We start from the raw sequence: 19,355 nt of genomic DNA on the forward strand, positions 1-19,355 counted from the left end.
ACTGATGTATTGTATAATGTGGTAAAAGGTTGGGATTTGAGAACTCATCTGTTAGTGCAATAATGGTTTAGCCTGTGACAGCTGAAAGTATTTAAGGATGCTAGCTGTCATTAGATGCAGTTTTGGGAGGAGAGCTATACTGTGAAAAAAATTCCTTGTTCAACCATGCTTGTCTTGGTGTGCCTCACTGTAAATCAAGCCGCAAAAGGCCGCACTGTTACAAGTGGTGTCAGAAGTGTGTCATTCACACTACAGCGAGAAGATGATGACAAGGGGTGGAAGAAAGCTAGGCCAAGAGGAGCAGCCTGATGAAGGAGTTGGAGCTTCATCTGAGCTAGAGGCCATGGCAGCAACAAGCCCTGATCACAAACTGGAGGAACTTACAGGGTTGGTGAAGTCTCTTTTTCGGTCTCAAGCAGCCAGAGACCAGAAATGGGAGAAAGATTTATCACATCAGGAGCAAAGGTGGAAAGGCATGCAGCATTAATTTCAGCAAATCCAGCTCCAAGTTAACGCTGTAATTGATAAACCTGATCCACCAGAGGCGACAGCACCCCCTACAACATCTGAAGAGCAGCAAAATGGATCCAGTGGTGAAGATATTCAAGTGGCCCATGCGTCCAGGTCTTTAATTGAACCGAAACTTTTTCTTTTTTCCTGAGACGCCACGTGAACTTTAAGATTGAAAGACTTGTTTTTAAGATGGATTAAACCTGAAAAATCAACTGTAGAAGAAATATCTGAGCAGATAATTCTGGAGCAGTTTTTGAGAATTGTTAACCCACAGCTGGAGATCTTGATATGTAAGCGCGACCCAAAGACGGCAAGGAAGCAGCTGGCCTCATGGAGGTTATCATTTCCGCCAGAAAGGGAACCAAGAGCACCTACTTGAGCCGGGAGACCCACTACGCCCAACCAAGTAAGTCCATTGGGGGTGAACAGGACTCTGGTCAAGTTCAGGCTAGAAGTCCTTCTAGTTCTAGGCAGCTCCCTTCCCAAAGACCTCACAATGTTAAGAAATCTTTTAAGTCTTCAGTTCAGGATATTAAATGTTATCACTGTCATAGCTTTGGCTATACACAACATTTTTGCCATGCCCTTAAGTCAAAATCATCTCTTTTGTGTGCAGTTCCAAGACCAGCCACAGAGCCAGTAGGAAAGAAAGCTTGTACTGTCCCTGTTTTAATTTATGGGCGTAAAGAAGAAGAAGCTTTGCTTTAATCTGGGTGCTTTGAAACTCTTGTACATTCTAGTTTGAATTTAGGGGAAAAGCTAAGTAGAGTGGTGGGGTATGTGAGAAAGACATTCAAGGCTCTGAATCTAGAGGCTCACTTCCTCTAGATATGAAAGCAGAACCATTGAAACCCTGTCATGTAGGCACAAGAGCACAAAATGCAAAGGGAATGATCCAAGAGCTAATTTTTTTCTTTTTTTTGAGGAGTCTCTGGAAACAGAGAGAACGAAAAGGGGAAAGGGGTACACCATGGTTTCCTAAGCCAGATAACCAGCTTGAATTTGACATTCCCTCAGATTTGGGTGTACTCCAAAGAGGCGACCCTACTCTAAAACCCTGGTTTGAGAAGGTAACAGAGATAGAGGGAGCTAGTCAAGGTCAGGTAAGCGATCTTGCAGACACTGTTTACTTGATTAAAGGAGACATCATGTACCAGGAAAAAGGGGAAGTGTGAGGCGGTAGCACTCCCACAACAGTTCAGAAACAAAGTTATGGATTTAGGCTATTCAATTCCATGGGCAGGTCATATGGCTTTTCTCAAAACACTGAGTAAGATCAGCAGCAGTTTTGTGTGGCCAGGGATGTATGTCCAGGTTTCTAAGTTTTGCCATTCCTGTGAAAAATGCCAGCTGACCTCAGGCAAAGGAGTAGTGCGAGTCCAGTTGTAACCACTGCCAATTATTGAAACACCATTTGAGAGGCTAGGCATGGATATTGTGGGTCCTTTGGAGAGGAGCTCCACAGGCCATCGCTACGTATTGGTCATATGTGACTATGATATGCTGCAGCTTTTCTCTATGGTAGGCATACCTAGAGAAATTCTTACTTATTGTGGAACAAACTTTCTATCCAAGCTGGTGCAGCAGGTCTATAAGCTGTTAGGATAAAGGGACTTTGGACCATCCATTATCACCCCCAAACAGACGGGCTAGTGGAGAAAGATAAAACCAGACTCTCAAAAATATGAAGCACAATTTTGTCTGATACAGGTGCCGACTGGGATCAATGGCTGTCTTACCTTCGGTTCGCCTACTGGGAGGTTCCACAGGTTTCCACAGGCTTCTTGCCTGTTGAGCTATTGTACGGCCGCCAAGTGAGAGGCCAACTGGATCTGCTGAAGGACTGCTGGGAGGACCCCAAGCCAGAGGGTGAAACCATCGCAGTCTACGTCATCAACATGAGAGAGAGATTGGAGGGAATGGCATCATTGCCACAGGACAACATGAAAGCAGGTCAAAAACATCAAAAGACATGGTACGATCAGAAGGCCAGGGATAGGGTCTTCCTTCCAGGTCAGAAAGCACTGTTATTGCTTCCCACCAGCAATAACAAGCTGCTGACAAAATGGCATGGACCATACGAGATTGGTTCAGCACAAGATACGGGTGAAGGAGGATGCACCCATTCGTCAAAAGAGCTGCAGGATTCCAGAACGGTTGGTGCCAGTGCTGAAGAAAGAAATCAAACTGATGTTGGATCTGAGAATCATTGAGGTCAAGTAGTGAGTGGTGCAGCCCAATTGTTTTGGTACCAGGGTGGCTGTGGCTCAGGTGGTTGAGCAGATCAGCTACTGATTGGAAGGTTGGTGGTTTGATCCTTGGTTTCCCCAGTCCGCTGGGGAAGTATTAAGGTACTAACCCCAAGTTGCCCTCCGATGCGTTCAGAGTGTGAATGTGTGTGAATGTTGGTTAGTTTGTACTTGAGTTTAGAAGTGCTTGTATGAGTGGGTGTGAATGGGTGACTGAGGCATGTTGTATACAGCGAATACTTCCGGAGTACTGTATAGTAGAAAAGCGCTATATAAGAATCAGTCCATTTACCAAAGAAAGATGGCACCCTGAGATTCTGTATTGATTTCAGATACTTGAATGCAGTATCCAAGTTTGATCCCTACCCAATGCCCAGGATGGATGATCTGTTGGAGAGAGTTGGATCAGCGAGCTACATTACAACACTGGACCTGTGTAAGGGATACTGGCAAGTGGCTTTGGCACCAGAAGGGAAAGAGCTGACAGCCTTCAAAACTCCTTTTGGTATGTACCAGTTTAAAGTCATGCCATTTGGGCTTTAAGGTGTACCAGCGACGTTCCAAAGGTTAATGTATACTGTACTGAGAGATATTTCAACATTTTCTGCAGTATGTCTGGATGACGTGGTGGTGTATAGCCAGTCCTGGGAAAAGCATGTGATTCACCTACAGAAGGTGCTACACTGCTTCAGAATAACTGGACTGACTGTTGACCCCAAGAAGTGTTCCATAGCCCAGAGAGAAGTGGAGTACTTGGGCTTTGTGGTTGGCTCCGGGAAGATGAAGCTGCAGGCTGGAAAGATTGAGGCAATCCAGTCCTTCTCAGTTCTGATGACAAAAAAGGAAGGTGAGAGGTTTTCTAGGTCTGGTAGGCTGGTACAGGAAATTCATACCTTCCTTTGCAGAGCGATCCACTGCACTGAATGACCTCACAAAGGGTTCAGCCCCCAAAAAAGTGCGTTGGACTGAATATGAGCATGCATTCAGAGACCTCAAGGAAGCAGTATGCACACATCCAGTTTTACATAGCCCAGACTTCAGCAAGCCATTCATCTTGCAAACAGGTGCTTCAGGAGTAGGTCTTGGAGCTGTCTTTCAGCACGAGGTGGATGGTGAAAGAAGGCCTGTGGTGTTTGAGTCGGAAATCATCATGATCATTGTGCCCTCCAGTAGCTGAACCGCATGAGGGATGCAAATGCTCGCATTGCAGGATGGTACCTGTCTCTGCAGCCTTATGACTTTACGGTCCCGTACAGGCCAGGGAAGTCAAATGTGGTTGCTGACTGTTTATCCAGGATAACAGAGGACTGAAGTACTTTGCACTTAAGAGAGGGGAGGAAGTGTAAGGATGAGGACTCCCTTACTACTATTATATTATAATTTGTATAGCACTTTAGAAGGACCTTTTACTTTATTAAAAGCACCTTATCTATCACTTTATTTAGCATTGCACTTTAAACATAGATTTGCACATGAAGAACATTTGCACACAAGAAGTCTAAGTTTGTGTGAGTGGAAAATTTAGAAGTAAAGGTGGTACAAAGAAGTGACTAAGATGTGATTACTCACCTTTCTTTCCTGTGTCCTCTTCAGGGTGTTTGGGCAAATGTTTCCCCGGGGGTCCAGACACTATTTAAAGGTTCTGGGAGAGGCCATGGGTTAAGGGAGTGTGGGGAATCTTTTGTGCTTAGGTTTTTTGGTGTTTTTACAATAATGGGTATGGTGTAAGGATAAAGTGTAAAATATGTATTAATATGAAAATGTAAAATGTATATATTATATATTTATTTATTGAAATTGATGTACTGACAGCTGAAAGTATTTAAGGCTGCTAGTGGTCATTAGATACAGTTTTGTGAGGAGGGCTATACTGTGAATACATGCCTCGTTCCGCTATACTTGTCTTGGTGTGCCTCACTGTAAATCCAGCCGCGAAAGGCCGCACTGTTACAGAGATGTAGAATATAAACATATCTTTCTGTAAAGCACTTTGGGTCTGCTCTTGTTGTTTAAATTTGCCTTGAAATATAAATAAAATGGATGTGGCACAAGTTCAGACATTTTTTCATATTGTGTTTGATGTATTTTATTTCCTAAAAATAAAGATGATAATAATTTAACAAAATTCACTGGGCTACATGTTCAACTTAGAGGATGGAAACAAAGTATCAATCCTGCTATGCAACTTCAAGATGAGAATTTACAAATATCTGGTAAATCACAAGTCCCACAAGTTTTATTGTTATCTTTAAAAAAAAAAAGAGGATATTACCCAATGATAATGTGATGAATTAAAAACAAGTTAAAATAAAATTGTAAATATAAACGTTTCTACTTTGGTGCAGCAGGTCCTTTTAGTGAGGTTTCAGTCTGAAAGTTTTGCAACACTTCAGTTACCACAAGGTAACCACTTGTATATTTCCTGGCATTCAGTAGGCGGACGCACACTTTTTGTATCAGTGGGGATCTAGTTGTGGTACTTCTCTGTAGTCTGCCTATAGGGTCAGTGGGAGGGGAAACCATTTGGGGGGCCAGAAAGAGCACACCCAAACATCTCACAGAATATTAGAAATGTAATTTTTGCTTTGTTGACCTGCTCCTGTGTCATGAATACACTGACATGGTTCCTGGAGCCACACACGAATCTGTTCTTACACCGTCAGGAGCCCTAGACAAGATAACTCCAAAGCCATCACACTGTAGTCGGAGCAAACTGAGTTTCAACACTGGGTGGCGTCAATATGTTCATGTTCAAACCTTACACACATTCTTGCTTTACATAACTGTGTTTAATCATCATAATTATAATACCTAACTTCAGTATCAAACAATGAGTAATACATACTTCACGTTGTGTTGAATCTGCTGTTAGGTAGGCTAAATCAGATAAGAAAGTTCTTGACTGTCAAATCAAAGTGCTGTTTTTCACTTTTAGTTTAAGAGTGTTTACATATAGCTACATTAGGTGAACTTTATACACTGTACATTCATGGCTGTATAGTTTTGAATTTTTAAAAAAGTTTCAATTATTAAAAGTAAACACATTATCACATTATCAACATTTGATAACAAACGCCTGCATAAACTCACTGAGTGTTTTTGAAGTTTAATTCCATTTATAAACTGCTAAGCCCTTAAGGATTAAAAGGTTAAACACATTAAATAAATCTTTGAAGAATTTGTTCTGCCACTGAGTCATACAGCCCATAGACTGCCGACAAAAGCAAAGACGGACGAGTGTGGGAGGGAGACATCTTGTTTTACCTGCTTATCTTTACTTCCTGTTTCATCGACGTTGCGTTAACATGCCACGTTAATTACACTTAGCCGACTTTATTGTCATAAGGACAGGGTGTTAATACAATAACGAACCATCCCTGAAACCTGTATATTTGTTAAATTTCTGTGCAAACCTCTGCGTTTACGTTTCTTTCCAATACGTTTTTAATTACAGTTGTGCCGTTTACGTTTTGATATTTCCTATGGTTCGTGAACGCAGCCTGCAGAAGCTGCCTGTGTGTGTTTGGTGTGAAGGAGGGGGACGAACTTAGCTTGTTCAGCCATGTTAGTTTTCTCAAACGATGAGAGAGAGGAGACATGGCCTTGTCACTGAGCGGAGACGATGAGGAATATGATTCAGAATCTGAGCAGGTATTTTAATTTCGTGAACTCTACTTTGCTCTGTATGCTTCTCGATTAAAAAAAAGGTTTTTGGTGTTTTTTCCTTTTCGCCAGTTACTTCAGGTGAATGTTTGTATCCGCTTTTCCTCTCTCTATGTAGGTTAGTCGGGTTGAAAGGAGAAGGTGTGTTTTAAACCTTATTCTTCGGTCAGCCAGGTAATAGCGAATAAACACGAAGCTAAATGTTTGTACACATTTGAAGGAACTGGAGTTCCTCCTTTTTGTGTTCCGTGACCGTCCAAAAACACACCGTGTCCTCGCCTCCTGGACACCATCTATCTTGTTAGCCACAAACGACCCATTTTTGTACTGACCACCTCTTAATAGCGAGCAGCCTCATCCAGTGAGGTTACAGATCCGCGGCTGTGACCACAACCTCGTTATCATCCACTACCTTAACGGTGAAGGCCATCCGACTTTATGCTGGCCGACTTATGATTTTCTCGTGCACTTTGGTTAACCTGCTATATCGAAACTGTTTTTCATGTGATTGATTTCCTCTCACTTCCAAAACTTGTCCTACAACTCTGCGCCTTTAAGAAGGCTTTAGTCAAAAACGTTGAGGAAGCAGGGACAGAGAAAGGGGGTGGGGGTGGGGAGAGGGTAACAATGAAGTGCCTCTACTTCTGTTACTTAGTAGTCCAGTGGCCCCAAACTAGACAAATGGGTTTGATTTTTAACAGAAATGTCTCCATTTTAAACTCTGCATAAAGCCTGTGGCTCACAGGGGCGAACTTCTCAAGAGTGGCATGGAGTGCATGCTCATTTGGGGTCAGCAGCATGAATACTTTCTTGCAGGGCTCATTAAATATTGCACAAGTCTCTCCAGCACACAGTTGGCATGTACAGTTCAAGAGAAATAGGAGAAGTGCTGATGTAAGCGTCAGACCCCTGCTCTTACACAATGTTTATATACACAACACCCACAAGCAGTGCAGCATCAAAGATCATATTTTGAAGTCTTCTGTTGTGACATATTATAGGGAGAGCAGCACATGTTATTTGTGCTAATTGAGCGCGGGCAGCAGATGAAGACAAACGTGAGTTTCACCCGCTGACATCCACGCTGGTGCTGAGTCAGAAGATTGTGTCACAGCAATATGGGCCATGTTTTTATTTGCAGGGCTCAGCAGCCAATCCTTAGTGTCTGTGCAGAGACAGTGGATATGTAGTGTAGTGGTTTAGACATTTGGCTACTAAGTGATCACGGGAGGAGATACATCTGGGATAAAAAAAAAAAAAATTAGCCAAATAAAACATGTGGAGACCTGGAGGAATGGAGGGAATGGAGGACATGTCAGTTTTTTGTTGTGGTTTTAAACTTTGCATGGACTTTATTTGCTCAGAGACTCTGCCTTACTTTAGATATGCTATGTGAGACAAAGTCATGTGAGATAAGGTTAGGGAAATGGTGAGGTATCAGCCACACCTGCAGCAACAGCACCCGTCCTTTCTTCTGTGTTTCTTTCTCATATTTCCGTATTAGTCAGATGGATTAATGGAAAGCTTGGCACCATGAAAATAAGCTTTGCTTGGTTTGATCATTTAGCCTGGTTTTGCATAGATGCTCTGTCAGCAGCAGCGGCAGCAGGCAAAGAACAACTTCTTGAGCTGACAGCAACACAACAGAAGAAACTCTGTTATGTAAAGGGATAGATCTAACAATGCGTTCCAAAATCCTCCTGGGGGAAAACGCTCCAAAGAGCAGTTTCTGTTAAACAAGAAGAAACATGTTGTCACATTGTTATTAACAATTTACCGTGACGCTTTTTTAGCACATATTTAGGGCTGGTTTCTCCACTCCTTCCAGTGAATATCATTCAGAAAGCAAGAGTGACGTTATCGTTTGCCTGGAACATCTTGTTTTACCTGTCTGGAACGCCTCAGTGTCATCTTCCACATAAAACAACCGCAGAGGCTTGAATGATCTTAGTTTATTGTAATTTGGTGTTTTATACAAATGAATGGAGTAATAATTGGTCAAAGAGCTGAAATGAGCCGTCGAGCGTGGGCTGTGTGTGATTTGAGTAATAGAATAAGAATAGATGACATCAGGAAAGTGCTCAGAGCACAAATCATAGCTCCACTCTGAGCTTATTTTTATCCATCTCTCTCAGTTTTTTATTCAAACAGTTGCCATCAGAGAGGCAAATGTGTTGCCTAGGTAACCTCTCCTCCTGTGTGATTTGTCTTATTTTCATAGTGCTTTATATTGCCCTGCCATGGCAACAGGGAAGAGAGTAAGAAGGAGATGTGAGAAAATCACAAAATGAATTAAGGTTTCAGGATTCAGTTAGATAATTGGTTGCTTAAATTTCAGTCTGATCATTAAATTACTGTTTTTATTTTTAGTCCACAGCATCACACAGTTGCTGCTTCCAGTGACTCAAATAAGAAGATTTGGAGTATGCTTTTGTCACAATTCTCAAGGTGACACCCTTAACCCTAAGCTTAACATGCACTGTGAGGACACAATTTCATTGACATGCCTACATTATGGGTACAGTTCAGTTTATATAGCGCCAAATCGCAACAGAAATCGCCTCAAGGTGCTTCATATCGTAAGGTACACTACACTGACCACAGCTTTTTTTTTTTTTATAATTGTTAACTTGATTTAGAGTGAGTACTAGTTAACCCAGTAGCCAAGAAGCCAATCATCTGTTTAATCAGTAACACAACTGTATATCAAAAGCCTGTAAACGCCACTTATGTGTTGTTAATCTTCCATCCAATAGCAATCCAGTACTTTTTAAGGCAAAAACATGCAAATATTCACTGATTCCAGTTTCTAAAATGTGAGAACTTAATCCTTTTACTTGAAATGGTAATTTGAATACCTTATTTTTGGGTTATTTTGAGAGATCGTGATCGAGCTAGAGGGGACAATTTACAATTTTCAGATATTTTGTTGACAAAATAATTACTTCAGGACATATTAAGGGAAATTAACTGATGAAAATTAATATTCATTTTTTCATTTGAGGGAAATAATGAAACCGAGTCATGTGGAAACAGTTTATACTGTTTCCACATGACTCTGTTTGCTGAAGGATAGTAGAATCCCAAGTTCAAGGTGGAACACTTTGAACTTGCTTAGTTAAGGAATTTGTTAGTAGCTGGGTCATCTGACTTGTAATTAAGTAGCAGCAAGAATAGCCTATAAATAAATACATAATGCATGCATCACAGTTTGATGTCGGTGCCAGTTTGATGGCATTCCTTGTGCTGATTTCAGCCGTTTGGTCTGATATCTGTACATCTGTTAGCTTGCTTAAAGGTCCTCTGTCCATGTTCTCAATGACACAGAGTCTCTTCATTTTGAGTTGTCACCTGACGTCTCTTACGTTTTTTGCCTTCCAGCAGCGGGCAGCTAACCGGCCCAAACCCAAGATGGGGACGTCGTCAGCTGTTAAGCTGCCATCCAACCGCAGCTCCTCCGGAGCCCGCCGCAGGAGGACACGCTGCAGAAAGTGTGAGGCGTGCTTGCGGTCTGAATGCGGGGAGTGTCACTTCTGTAAGGACATGAAGAAGTTTGGTGGACCAGGGCGCATGAAGCAGTCCTGCATCATGAGACAGTGCATCGCGGTGAGTCAGTAGCAAAAGAGCTTTAGAGCCAAAAGTATCCATGAAGACATGTAACACTGTCAGCTTTGTTTTTAGAAAGCATTCACTGCTTAATAAACTTTATTTCTGCCTGTTTTTCCTTTTTTCGCCCCATGCAGCCCGTGTTGCCCCACACAGCAGTGTGTGTAGTGTGCAAAGAAGCCGGGAAGGAGGACACACTGGAGGATGAGGAGGACAAGTTTAACTTTATGCTGATGGAGTGCTCCATCTGCAATGAGATCGTGCATCCCAACTGCCTGAAGGTACAGAAGGGCGCCTACGTTGGGAACAGCTGAACAACTCCACCTCATCATTACAGTCATTGTGACGGTGACTCACAGTGTTGCAGTAATGTGCCAGGAATCTCAGATCATTCTAACATGACAGGAGTGACTCAGGCAGTTAAATCGTAGTCAAAGGAGATAATTGGGTAGAAATGTTGTTGTTTACGTAACGCTAAAAAACCTTTGTTTCTGATGTGGATCTCAAGATTTTACGGCTCCGACATGACACCATCATGCTGAGGGTTTCACTCAACACACACTTAAGAAAGCTTAAGAGGTCAGGATTTTAAAAACAAACTCTCAGATTAAAAAAGAAACTGTATTAGATCATGACCAAAAAGGGCAACGCACAGCCCCACACCCTGTTATGCGAAAACACAAGTTGCTATTTGCATATGTTTGGTCAAACCAGTTTTTGAAGCATGGTCTGCGTGTTTGTTTTGCATGCAAGAGCTAAGAATTTGTAATGCCATCAGCTAACTTCATAAAAAGAGTAGAAAACAAACAAAACAAAAAAAAGAGGCTGTCTCTTTGTGCCTCATTGTTACAGATTTTTCTAGCTGTTTTATTGTCTTGTTGCAGAATAAATTTGGAACCTCATACAGCAGTTTAGATTTGTAACAGCATATTTAGACCGAGTTGAGATCTTTAACTGTTTATACTTCCCTTTTCTGAGTAATCCATGAAGCAAGAGTTGGCATGTTTAACAGCAACTGAGGTTAAACTGTGCTGACCTGCCTAACAAGTACGCGTCACAACAGCCACTTTCACTTCCCTTGCCTTGTTTGCATTAAACACACTGAACACAGGACTGAGCGAGAGCTGGCAGTTCAAGTTGAAATCCGACTCATTTGGCTGTTGTTTTTATCAGGTGTGCGACGCTTCAGGGGTGGTGAATGATGAACTCCCTAACTGCTGGGAATGTCCTAAATGCAACCATGCTGGAAAGAGTGGAAAAGTGAGTACAAATATGTGTGTGTCAAGGTTTTTATGCCAAGTTTCAGCTCATCAAGTGTGTTTTGGAAACAAAAGAGAATTAGCATTACAGAGTTTTTGGTGCTGTTGTTGCTTTCATTATTTCAATATTCGGTTAAAGCGTGTTGATCAACTTGCCACTTCCTGTTTATACTTTTGTCATCTTTCACATGTGGCAGTGAAGCAGGAAACCTCTGACTGCTGTGTCTTTTATGTTTTCGGTCACATTGATTTCGTTTATTAAACCATAGGAGTACTTTTAGGAACAGCGGCTTTTTCTTGTCAATATAGGCTAAAGGTATAAAGTTGTCTCGCAATTATTGTCCCTTTGGCATTGAAGCAAAAAAGGGGCCCGGGGTTCAAGTATGCCTCCAACCTCCCTGGCTCTTTGCTGAGGGAACAGAAGCCTGTGACAAAGGAGGAGGGGGACGCTTCTTCAGCGACTAAGAGGAGGTCAGACAAAGAGGAGACGCCCAGGTACCGACCCGAGGAGTCTCTCAGCCGCCAGCCGCCGGTGCTCTCACCCAGCAACCTGCCACGGCCCCGGCCCGAGGACAAACTGAGGAGAAAGAGGAAGCTGTTTGATGATGATGAGGAAGAGGATCTCAGTGTGAGGAAGAAGGTTTGTATAATGTACAATGTGGCTCATTTTTAGATCTGTAAGTGGAGCAGTATTTTGGGGGATAATTGCACATGCAGGGCTCTAAAGTGCGACAAAATTGTTCAATGATGTGACTAAAAAAAATCCTGGGTCGCACTCGCCTGTTCGAGTAAAAAAAAAACAAACAAAAAAACCCCATTTAACTCTGAAAGTTTCCGTGTGGTCAACAACTGACACATTATGCCCGTATCGTGGTCTAAACCAATAAGAGATAGTCAGGGGCTGATTGGCCGTGGTCCAGATATTCCTGTGGTCCTTCGTGTGTACGTTTGAAAGTGCTTGAATAAAGCGATATCAATTCTTTAAATCCTGAATCGACTTTTAAATATAAATTTATTTTGCTAGAAACACCAGAATCTCAGGTTAAAGCTCACAAAACTATTTCAACAACCACCAAACGGTAAATGAGAGCAGGTTAAACGGATTCCACACAAAGACGTAAACACAGAGCGCGGACCCGACGCATCAGAATCAACTTTCTCTTTCTTGGCTTTCTCACCCGACGGCACATACACGGACACGCCGTCAGGTCTGAAAGCCGACAGCTCACTGATTCAAACTATGCTTCACATTTGATAAATGTCATCATTAATTCCCTCGTACTTTTGCTGTTTTGCTTCCACCACGATAAAATCACACTTCATGCACAGCTCCCTCTCTCTCTCCTTCAAGAACAGTTTCCCATTTCAAATCTCTGTTTTCTGCATTATTCATTCGCTTAATTACCCACCAGTCTACCGTTGTTTACAGCGCTGTCGGCCGCTGTCTTTTTTTTTTTTTACTTAAATGACATCAGACAAGAGAGCCTAATTTCTGCTGTTCGATACTGAAGAAATGTAAACTTTTTAAAATTATGCAAAATTGCAGAATATTGCAGAATATGTTTAAGGTTATCTGCTATAAAAAGCCAGGCCAGGCAAATCTCCTTCATGTTTTTCTGTTTTACCCTCAGTTACTTTGACACAAAGGCATCTGCTGTGATGCTCACACCTCTGATAAAGTCTCACATGTATCAGTACTGATAAATGATCATTATAATATTTCTGACTATCTGAGGCAAAATTGAATCGGAATCGAATGGATTATAGAAATCAGTGATGATACTCAGCCCTAGTGAGCAGCCTAGGCCCGACAGAAGTGGATGTAGCTGCGGGTAATAAGAAAAGATGAAAAGAACTTTTGATAACTTTTTTGTCAAGTTAAGGCCTGATCTGTCTGAAATTCATAGCCAGCTCTGACAAGGAGCCATCAATCTCTGAAGGCTGGAAAAGCACAGTGTATCCAGAAAACACATTATGTGCTGCGATAAATGCACTGCCCAAGTGTCCCCTCTCCCCACTGCCTGTCAGCGGCAGGCAGCAGCAAACAGGTCGTCAGAAGAGGCCGAGATGATGATTAAGTTTAACATTGTCTTCAATGTTACCAAAGAGTGCCAACGCACTTTAAGCACAAGCACTTTTTCAGTAACTTATCTTGTAGAACTGTGCTCCAAATAAAGAACTTTGTGTTGACAAGACTGTTAGTTAATCATTTCCAAATCAATATTGTCTGTATGGACAGCAATTTTCCCCCAAAAAGGTGCACATGTAAAACTGCGGCGTTAAGCGATGCGGTTGAAAAATTTGGGTGCGCCTAACTTTTGTGCTGGTGTGCGCAGTTCAGCCGTGGCAAAAAGTTAGTCTAGAGCCCTGACTTGTGTTTTTTTTTGTTTTGTTTTTTTTTTTTTCCTCCAGGAAAAGTCAGATGATCCTTATTTTTCCAAACTTCTTCAACAAATCAAGAGAGAAGAGGACGATGAAGATGCTGAAGAAGAGGATGAAGAAGGAAGGGAGTCTCATTTCCAGAGCGGTGTAGAGAGGAAAGGGCGTTCTGGAGACCCTGAAGATGATGGGGATTACAGGGACTCAAAGAGCGACCTTTTGAATCCCAGCCTTAGAACACCCGTTGGAGACAGTGACCAGTCTCACTGTAGCTCTCCACAGGCCGGCCCCAGCAGCGAGGGCGGGAGCGAGACCCAGGAAAAAGGCCCGCGTCCAAAGGCTCGGCGTAAGCGGCGTTTACCTAACAGAGAGCTGAGTCGGGAACTGAGCAAAGCACTTACCCAGGAAATCCAGAAGACCGAGGACTGCATGGCCAATGAGAACCGGCAACCGCTGAAGGCTGAACCAGAGACGGAAAACGAGGAACCCAAGAAGCTGTTCCGCAACGGCAATGAGCTTGGGGATCAGAGGGCCCACCTCAAGACCAAAGAGATGAATGGGAACTCCTGGGAGCTGCGACACTTCTACCCAAGTCAGATCACTCCGCTGGGCTTCAACAGGAGCACTCCGACAACCCGGCCGGTTCCTCCGCGCTCTCCACCCAAGTGTGTCCAAATGGAGCGGCACGTTATTCGACCCCCTCCCATAAGTCCGCCTCCCGACAGACTGCCTCTAAAAGATGGAAAAGCGCACATCATCCAGCGAGAGCTCTGGATGAAGATATTCCGCTATCTCACACACCAGGAGCTGTGTGTGTGCATGAGAGTGTGCAAGACGTGGAACAGATGGTAAATGCACAGCACAATCTCAACAGTGATTTAAAAGATATTTCTGATGTTAGTGCAAAAGAGAAAAAAACTCTGAAATGTGGAGGAGCAATTACAGTTTGGTTTAGGGTGTTCTGCCTTGACACAAAGACCTGATATTCAACACAAATCTTTATTTCTGCTAGGTGTTGTGACAAGAGACTCTGGACAAAGATAGATCTGAACCGCTGCACCTCAGTCACCCCACTCATGCTAAGTGGGATTATCCGCCGACAGCCAGTCTCCCTGGACCTCAGCTGGACCAACATTTCCAAGAAACAATTAAGCTGGCTTATTAACAGACTGCCAGGTACTTAACTATAAGGGATTTTTGATCTAAGGTTACAGGCACCCCACCCCCCAATCAGTATTTTAAAGTGTGTTTATATGTTTTAGGTCTGCGAGTGTTAAGGCTGTCGGGGTGCTCCTGGGCTGCTGTGTCTGCACTCTGCACCTCCAGCTGCCCTCTGCTGCGCACTCTCGATGTGCAGTGGGTGGAGGGACTCAAAGATGCACAGATGAGGGACCTCCTCTCCCCTCCCACAGATAACAGACCAGGTAAAGCACAACCACTATCATAAATGTGCATTTGTCTCCTGCCTGCCATGCTGTCATGCATAAATGACACTCAAAGTTAAGTTTTAACAGCTGCAATATAAACACCATTACTAATCATTTCACATTAACTGTGTAGGTGTTAATGTTAAAACTCTTAGGTACTCAGTTAGACATTACTAACTATTTTATACAGCAACTCTTGGAGTGGGAGGCTTTTCAGTAGCTGGAAAGGTTATTGCTCTCATTCCAAACCCCAGAATAGATTTTTCCAGGAGGACGGCTTTAGATTTACGTTTTCAAACTGAAACACAAGCGTGAACTTGAATGTCAGAGACATTTATAATCTTGAGGTGTTGATCAAATTTAAAATTGTTCTGTGTTACTTTTTATTTGACCAACTAACTAACAGGCCAGCTGGATAACCGTTGCAAGTTGCGGAACGTGGAGGAACTGAGGCTGGCAGGGCTGGACATCACCGACACGTCTTTACGCCTCATAAGTCGACAGATGCCTTTGCTCTCCAGGCTGGACCTTAGTTACTGCAACCATATCAATGACCAGTCGGTCAACCTGTTGACGGCAGCAGGGACCACAACCAGAGATTCCCTCACAGAAATCAACCTCTCAGGTGAGATGTTGAATCAGATGGTGGAGTCAAGGGAATATACAGGCATCAGCATGTTTTGTTTTTTTTCAGCAGGCTTGAATACAAGGTCAGCTGGGCGTCTGAATTCAAAAATATGGCACACTTCCTGTCCTTTAAATAACCTGATGGTCAGTCTAAACTCATATTTCCATATAATAACACAGAAAACACCTCTGTTAAGACAAAATAGAACTTGTCATAAGAGGAGTTGGCTGTGTTGCTGCACAAGGATACAATGTTTGATATTTTTATTGAGACTGGGTGTGTCTGTTTCCAGTGTCTCAAGTGTTTGTATTGTTTGTGTTGGTGTCTCTTTTGGGTGCCAAAGTAAAAACAAACAAACATTGAAACTAATAAAACAAAATTGAAACAAGCAAACCAACTCTGTAAAACAAACTGCAGTCAAAATAAATGTTTAAAATTATATAGAAATTTTAAAAAGTAATGGAAAATACAAGACTATAACAACTCTTGTGTTAACCACAGAGGAAGGAGGTGAAGTAGGGGGTTTTGCTAAAGCATCGATATTAGCCACTAAATTATTTAAATGCTGTGGGTTGTGCTTGATTGTTCCAGGAAATTATATACTTGGACTTGAGACGAATAAATAGATTAGTATACTTAGCATTGGTAGTTTACTTCCTTTAAGATGCTGCTTTTAGCATTTCAGCTACTGTGCACTTAGCTTGTGTTTTTTTTTGTTTGAACTAGCAACAGTACTCAGAATTACAATCTTCTTTATTGTCAGTGTGTAAAATGTAAAAAAAAACAAGACAAAATGCAATGCTTTGCAAATATTGTAAACGCATATTTTATTCATAACAGAACATAGATGACATCTCAAATATGTAAAGTGAGAAAATGTTACAATTTTAAGAAAAATATTAGCTTGTTTTGAATCTGATGGCAACAAAATGTCTCAAAAAACTAGGACATGTACTTGGCATTGTTGTGGTGGGAGCATATGTTGTTCTTAAAGCTGTATATAGCTTTCAGCATTGATGGTGACTTTCCAGATGTGCAAGCTGCCAGTTCCATAGGCACTAAAGCCCCCCCATACCATCGCAGATGGTAGTAAGCTGTATGACAAGCCCTCTCCACTTTAGTCCAGAAGATCAGGTGTCCATGGTTTAAAAAATAATTTGACATTTTGATTTTTCTGACCACAGACCAGTTTTGCTCTCAATGACAGAATCATGCCTGTTTTTAATGCTGTACTGCCTGAGGGCCAGGAGATAACAGGCATCCAATATTGATTGTTGATCTTGCCTGCTGTGAGGAGATTTCCCCACAATTGTGAGGGCAGTGTTTTGTAAATTGGTGAACCTAAGCCTGTCTTCACTTCTGAGGGAACTCTAAGTGCCTCTTTAAGATGCACTTTTAATAACCAGACATTACTGGCCTGTTGCCAATTAACCTAATTAGTTTAAAAATATTCCTTCAGCTGCTTCTTCTTAGAACCACTTCCTGTTTTGGTTTTTGTTGCCTCCATCCCAATGTTTGAGTTTTTGTGAGACATGCTGCTGCCATCAAATTAAAAATAAGCTAATATTTTTCTTAAAATTGCACATTTTCTCAGTTTTTTGTGTAGTTTTGGAAAAAAAATGCACGAGATCTGCAGATCACTACTTTCTGCTTTTATTTACATTTTAGTCCCAGCTTTATCAAAGTTCCGGTTTACATTTATAGCAATAAAACCCAGTTTTTGAATACCAGATATTAGTCTGGAGACGTATGCATTTTTAAATTAGCAGGACTGACAGTTTTCTGTTCTTCTAACCCTTTTTCCCTGCCTCTTTTTTCAGTGTGTAACAGAGTCACGGACCATTCCTTAAACTTCTTCAAGCGCTGCGGAAGCATCTGTCAGATAGACCTTCGCTTCTGCAAGCAGGTGACCAAGGCAGCCTGTGAAAGGTTCATCGCAGAGATGTCTGTGAGTGTACCGTTTAAACTGAAAGAGGACAAATTGCTGCAGAAGATAAGCTAGTTCCCAACAGGGCAAAAAATAAGAGGACTTCAAAGATGGTCTTTGCACTTAATGGAACAACTGGTCCTGTGATAAGTCTCTGAATCACTGTCAGTAAACTGAAGTGAAAGATGGAGGTTTACTGGATGGAAGCCTTGGAGTCTAATGTCAGGAGGTGACAAACATTCACTGGACGTGTTAAGAAGAGATGGCATGCATGTGTTTCTGTTGAGATTGTACCTTTTATAAAGACCTGCTTGTAATTGACTCCTGGGTTATTTTTATTCCTTAAATATTTGAAAAACAGTATTTTTATAGCAGCAACATTTCATGAGTTTACAGTGTCTCAGGAACTATTATCACAGAGAGACTGTACCGTGAACTGAAAATGATCTCCTTCAGTTTGCCCTCTTGTAACAGTCTGCGTGCCAAAATGTACATTTGAATTTAACGTCACTTCAGTATCAGAGAAATAAAATAGCATGTACAATATATCTGATCATAAAAATATTTAGAATGTCTTTTTGATGATGATAAAAAAAGATAAACAAATTTCATATTCTGTTACACCCTCATGCCTTCAGTTACATTAATACTTTAATATGTGGAGTGTTTTTGCTTTATGGGGTTTTCAACAATATTTCAATATTAATTTATTGATATTTTTTTTATTACAGTTTGTATTTATTCAGTAAGTTGACATAGGTGTGTCACATAGCTGGGTCAAATAATGAGTACAAGTAATTTATCAGGGTGATTTAAGCCTGTTGCAGCTCCCAGCGGGTGAAGATTAACACCCAAAAGTTAGTAGCAGGAAGCTGACTGTCCCAGCAACTGTGAAACTGACTTTGTGATAATACAGTAATCCCCACACATCTGTTTTCACCTGGTTCTGATTTATATAATCTGCTAACGCTGACCTTTGCAAATAACTCATTTGCATAGTTTTGAACCTATACTCCCTACAGTAGGTGTTGTATTTTGGGTGTTGTGCTGTAATTGATCACCTCAGGTGAATGTGATGTTTATATTTGTAAATCCAAAAATGATGTGCTAATATGCATTAAAAGAATTTCATTTGTACCATTAAAGTGAGTTTTTGCTCTTCTTTTTTTCCATATTCTCACGGGGCTAATAGATGCTAATAGATGCTACCTAATTATGGCTTACTGAGTTGACGTAAGCGTGATTAGGGTAATGTCTGTCTGTCAGTTTTTGTACATTTGGTACAAGCCTGTAGTTTGCACTGTTGCCTCACAGCAAGAAGGTCCTGGGTTTGAATCCACCATCTGGTCGTGGCCTTTCTCCAGCTTTCTTCCACAGTCCAAAGACATGCAGTTAGTAGAGTTAGGTTCGTTGGTGCTTCTAAATGACCCATAAGTGTGAATGAATGTCTGCCTCACTGTTAGTCGTGTGAAAGGCTGGCAACCTGTCCAGTGTGTACCCCACCTCTCACCCTATGACATCTGGCATAGGATCCAGCCCCCTCATGACAGATGGATGGATGACTCGCAGATAAATCACTGTAAAGTATGTAAACTGGAAAAAACAAAACAAAGATGAAAGGTCCTAAATCTCAGCTTGGGTTAGGTACAAGCTCCATAACACATATGTACTCAGTGAATTGAAGGATGCAGACATGATCAAGCT

General features: G+C 41.8%; 1 protein-coding gene and 1 long non-coding RNA gene across 3 annotated transcripts; both read left to right on the forward strand.

Annotated features, from left to right (window-relative positions):
- The first annotated feature begins 153 nt into the window (after nucleotides 1–153).
- On the forward strand, nucleotides 154–4,801 carry LOC112841823 (uncharacterized). Its single transcript, XR_003213212.1, has 3 exons — nucleotides 154–919; nucleotides 3,095–3,267; nucleotides 3,373–4,801. It is a non-coding gene; the product is annotated as an uncharacterized LOC112841823 (long non-coding RNA).
- A 1,493-nt stretch (nucleotides 4,802–6,294) lies between these two features.
- Nucleotides 6,295–18,796, forward strand: kdm2ba (lysine (K)-specific demethylase 2Ba). Of its 2 annotated transcripts, none has more exons than XM_005473131.2 (10): nucleotides 6,295–6,413; nucleotides 9,807–10,031; nucleotides 10,169–10,312; nucleotides 11,205–11,291; nucleotides 11,640–11,930; nucleotides 13,703–14,517; nucleotides 14,682–14,845; nucleotides 14,932–15,093; nucleotides 15,503–15,721; nucleotides 17,545–18,796. In XM_005473131.2, the coding sequence occupies exons 1-10, from the start codon at nucleotides 6,360–6,362 to the stop codon at nucleotides 17,724–17,726; spliced, it is 2,343 nt and encodes a 780-aa protein (XP_005473188.1). In that variant the 5' UTR covers nucleotides 6,295–6,359; the 3' UTR covers nucleotides 17,727–18,796. The 2 variants fall into 2 exon arrangements, with proteins under 2 accessions (XP_005473188.1, XP_005473189.1); XM_005473132.2 differs by having other exon boundaries at nucleotides 11,649–11,930.
- The last annotated feature ends 559 nt before the right edge of the window (nucleotides 18,797–19,355 follow it).

The sequence above is a fragment of the Oreochromis niloticus genome, linkage group LG12, assembly GCF_001858045.2.
Source record: "Oreochromis niloticus isolate F11D_XX linkage group LG12, O_niloticus_UMD_NMBU, whole genome shotgun sequence".
Taxonomy (NCBI): Eukaryota; Metazoa; Chordata; class Actinopteri; order Cichliformes; family Cichlidae; genus Oreochromis; species Oreochromis niloticus.

Coding starts and splice junctions, on each gene's coding strand:
- kdm2ba (XM_005473131.2), top strand. CDS start 6,360: ATGGCCTTGTCACTGAGCGGAGACGATGAGGAATATGATTCAGAATCT. Junction 10,313..11,204: donor TGCATCCCAACTGCCTGAAG/GTACAGAAGGGC, acceptor TGTTTTTATCAG/GTGTGCGACGCTTCAGGGGT. Junction 11,931..13,702: donor ATCTCAGTGTGAGGAAGAAG/GTTTGTATAATG, acceptor TTTTTCCTCCAG/GAAAAGTCAGATGATCCTTA.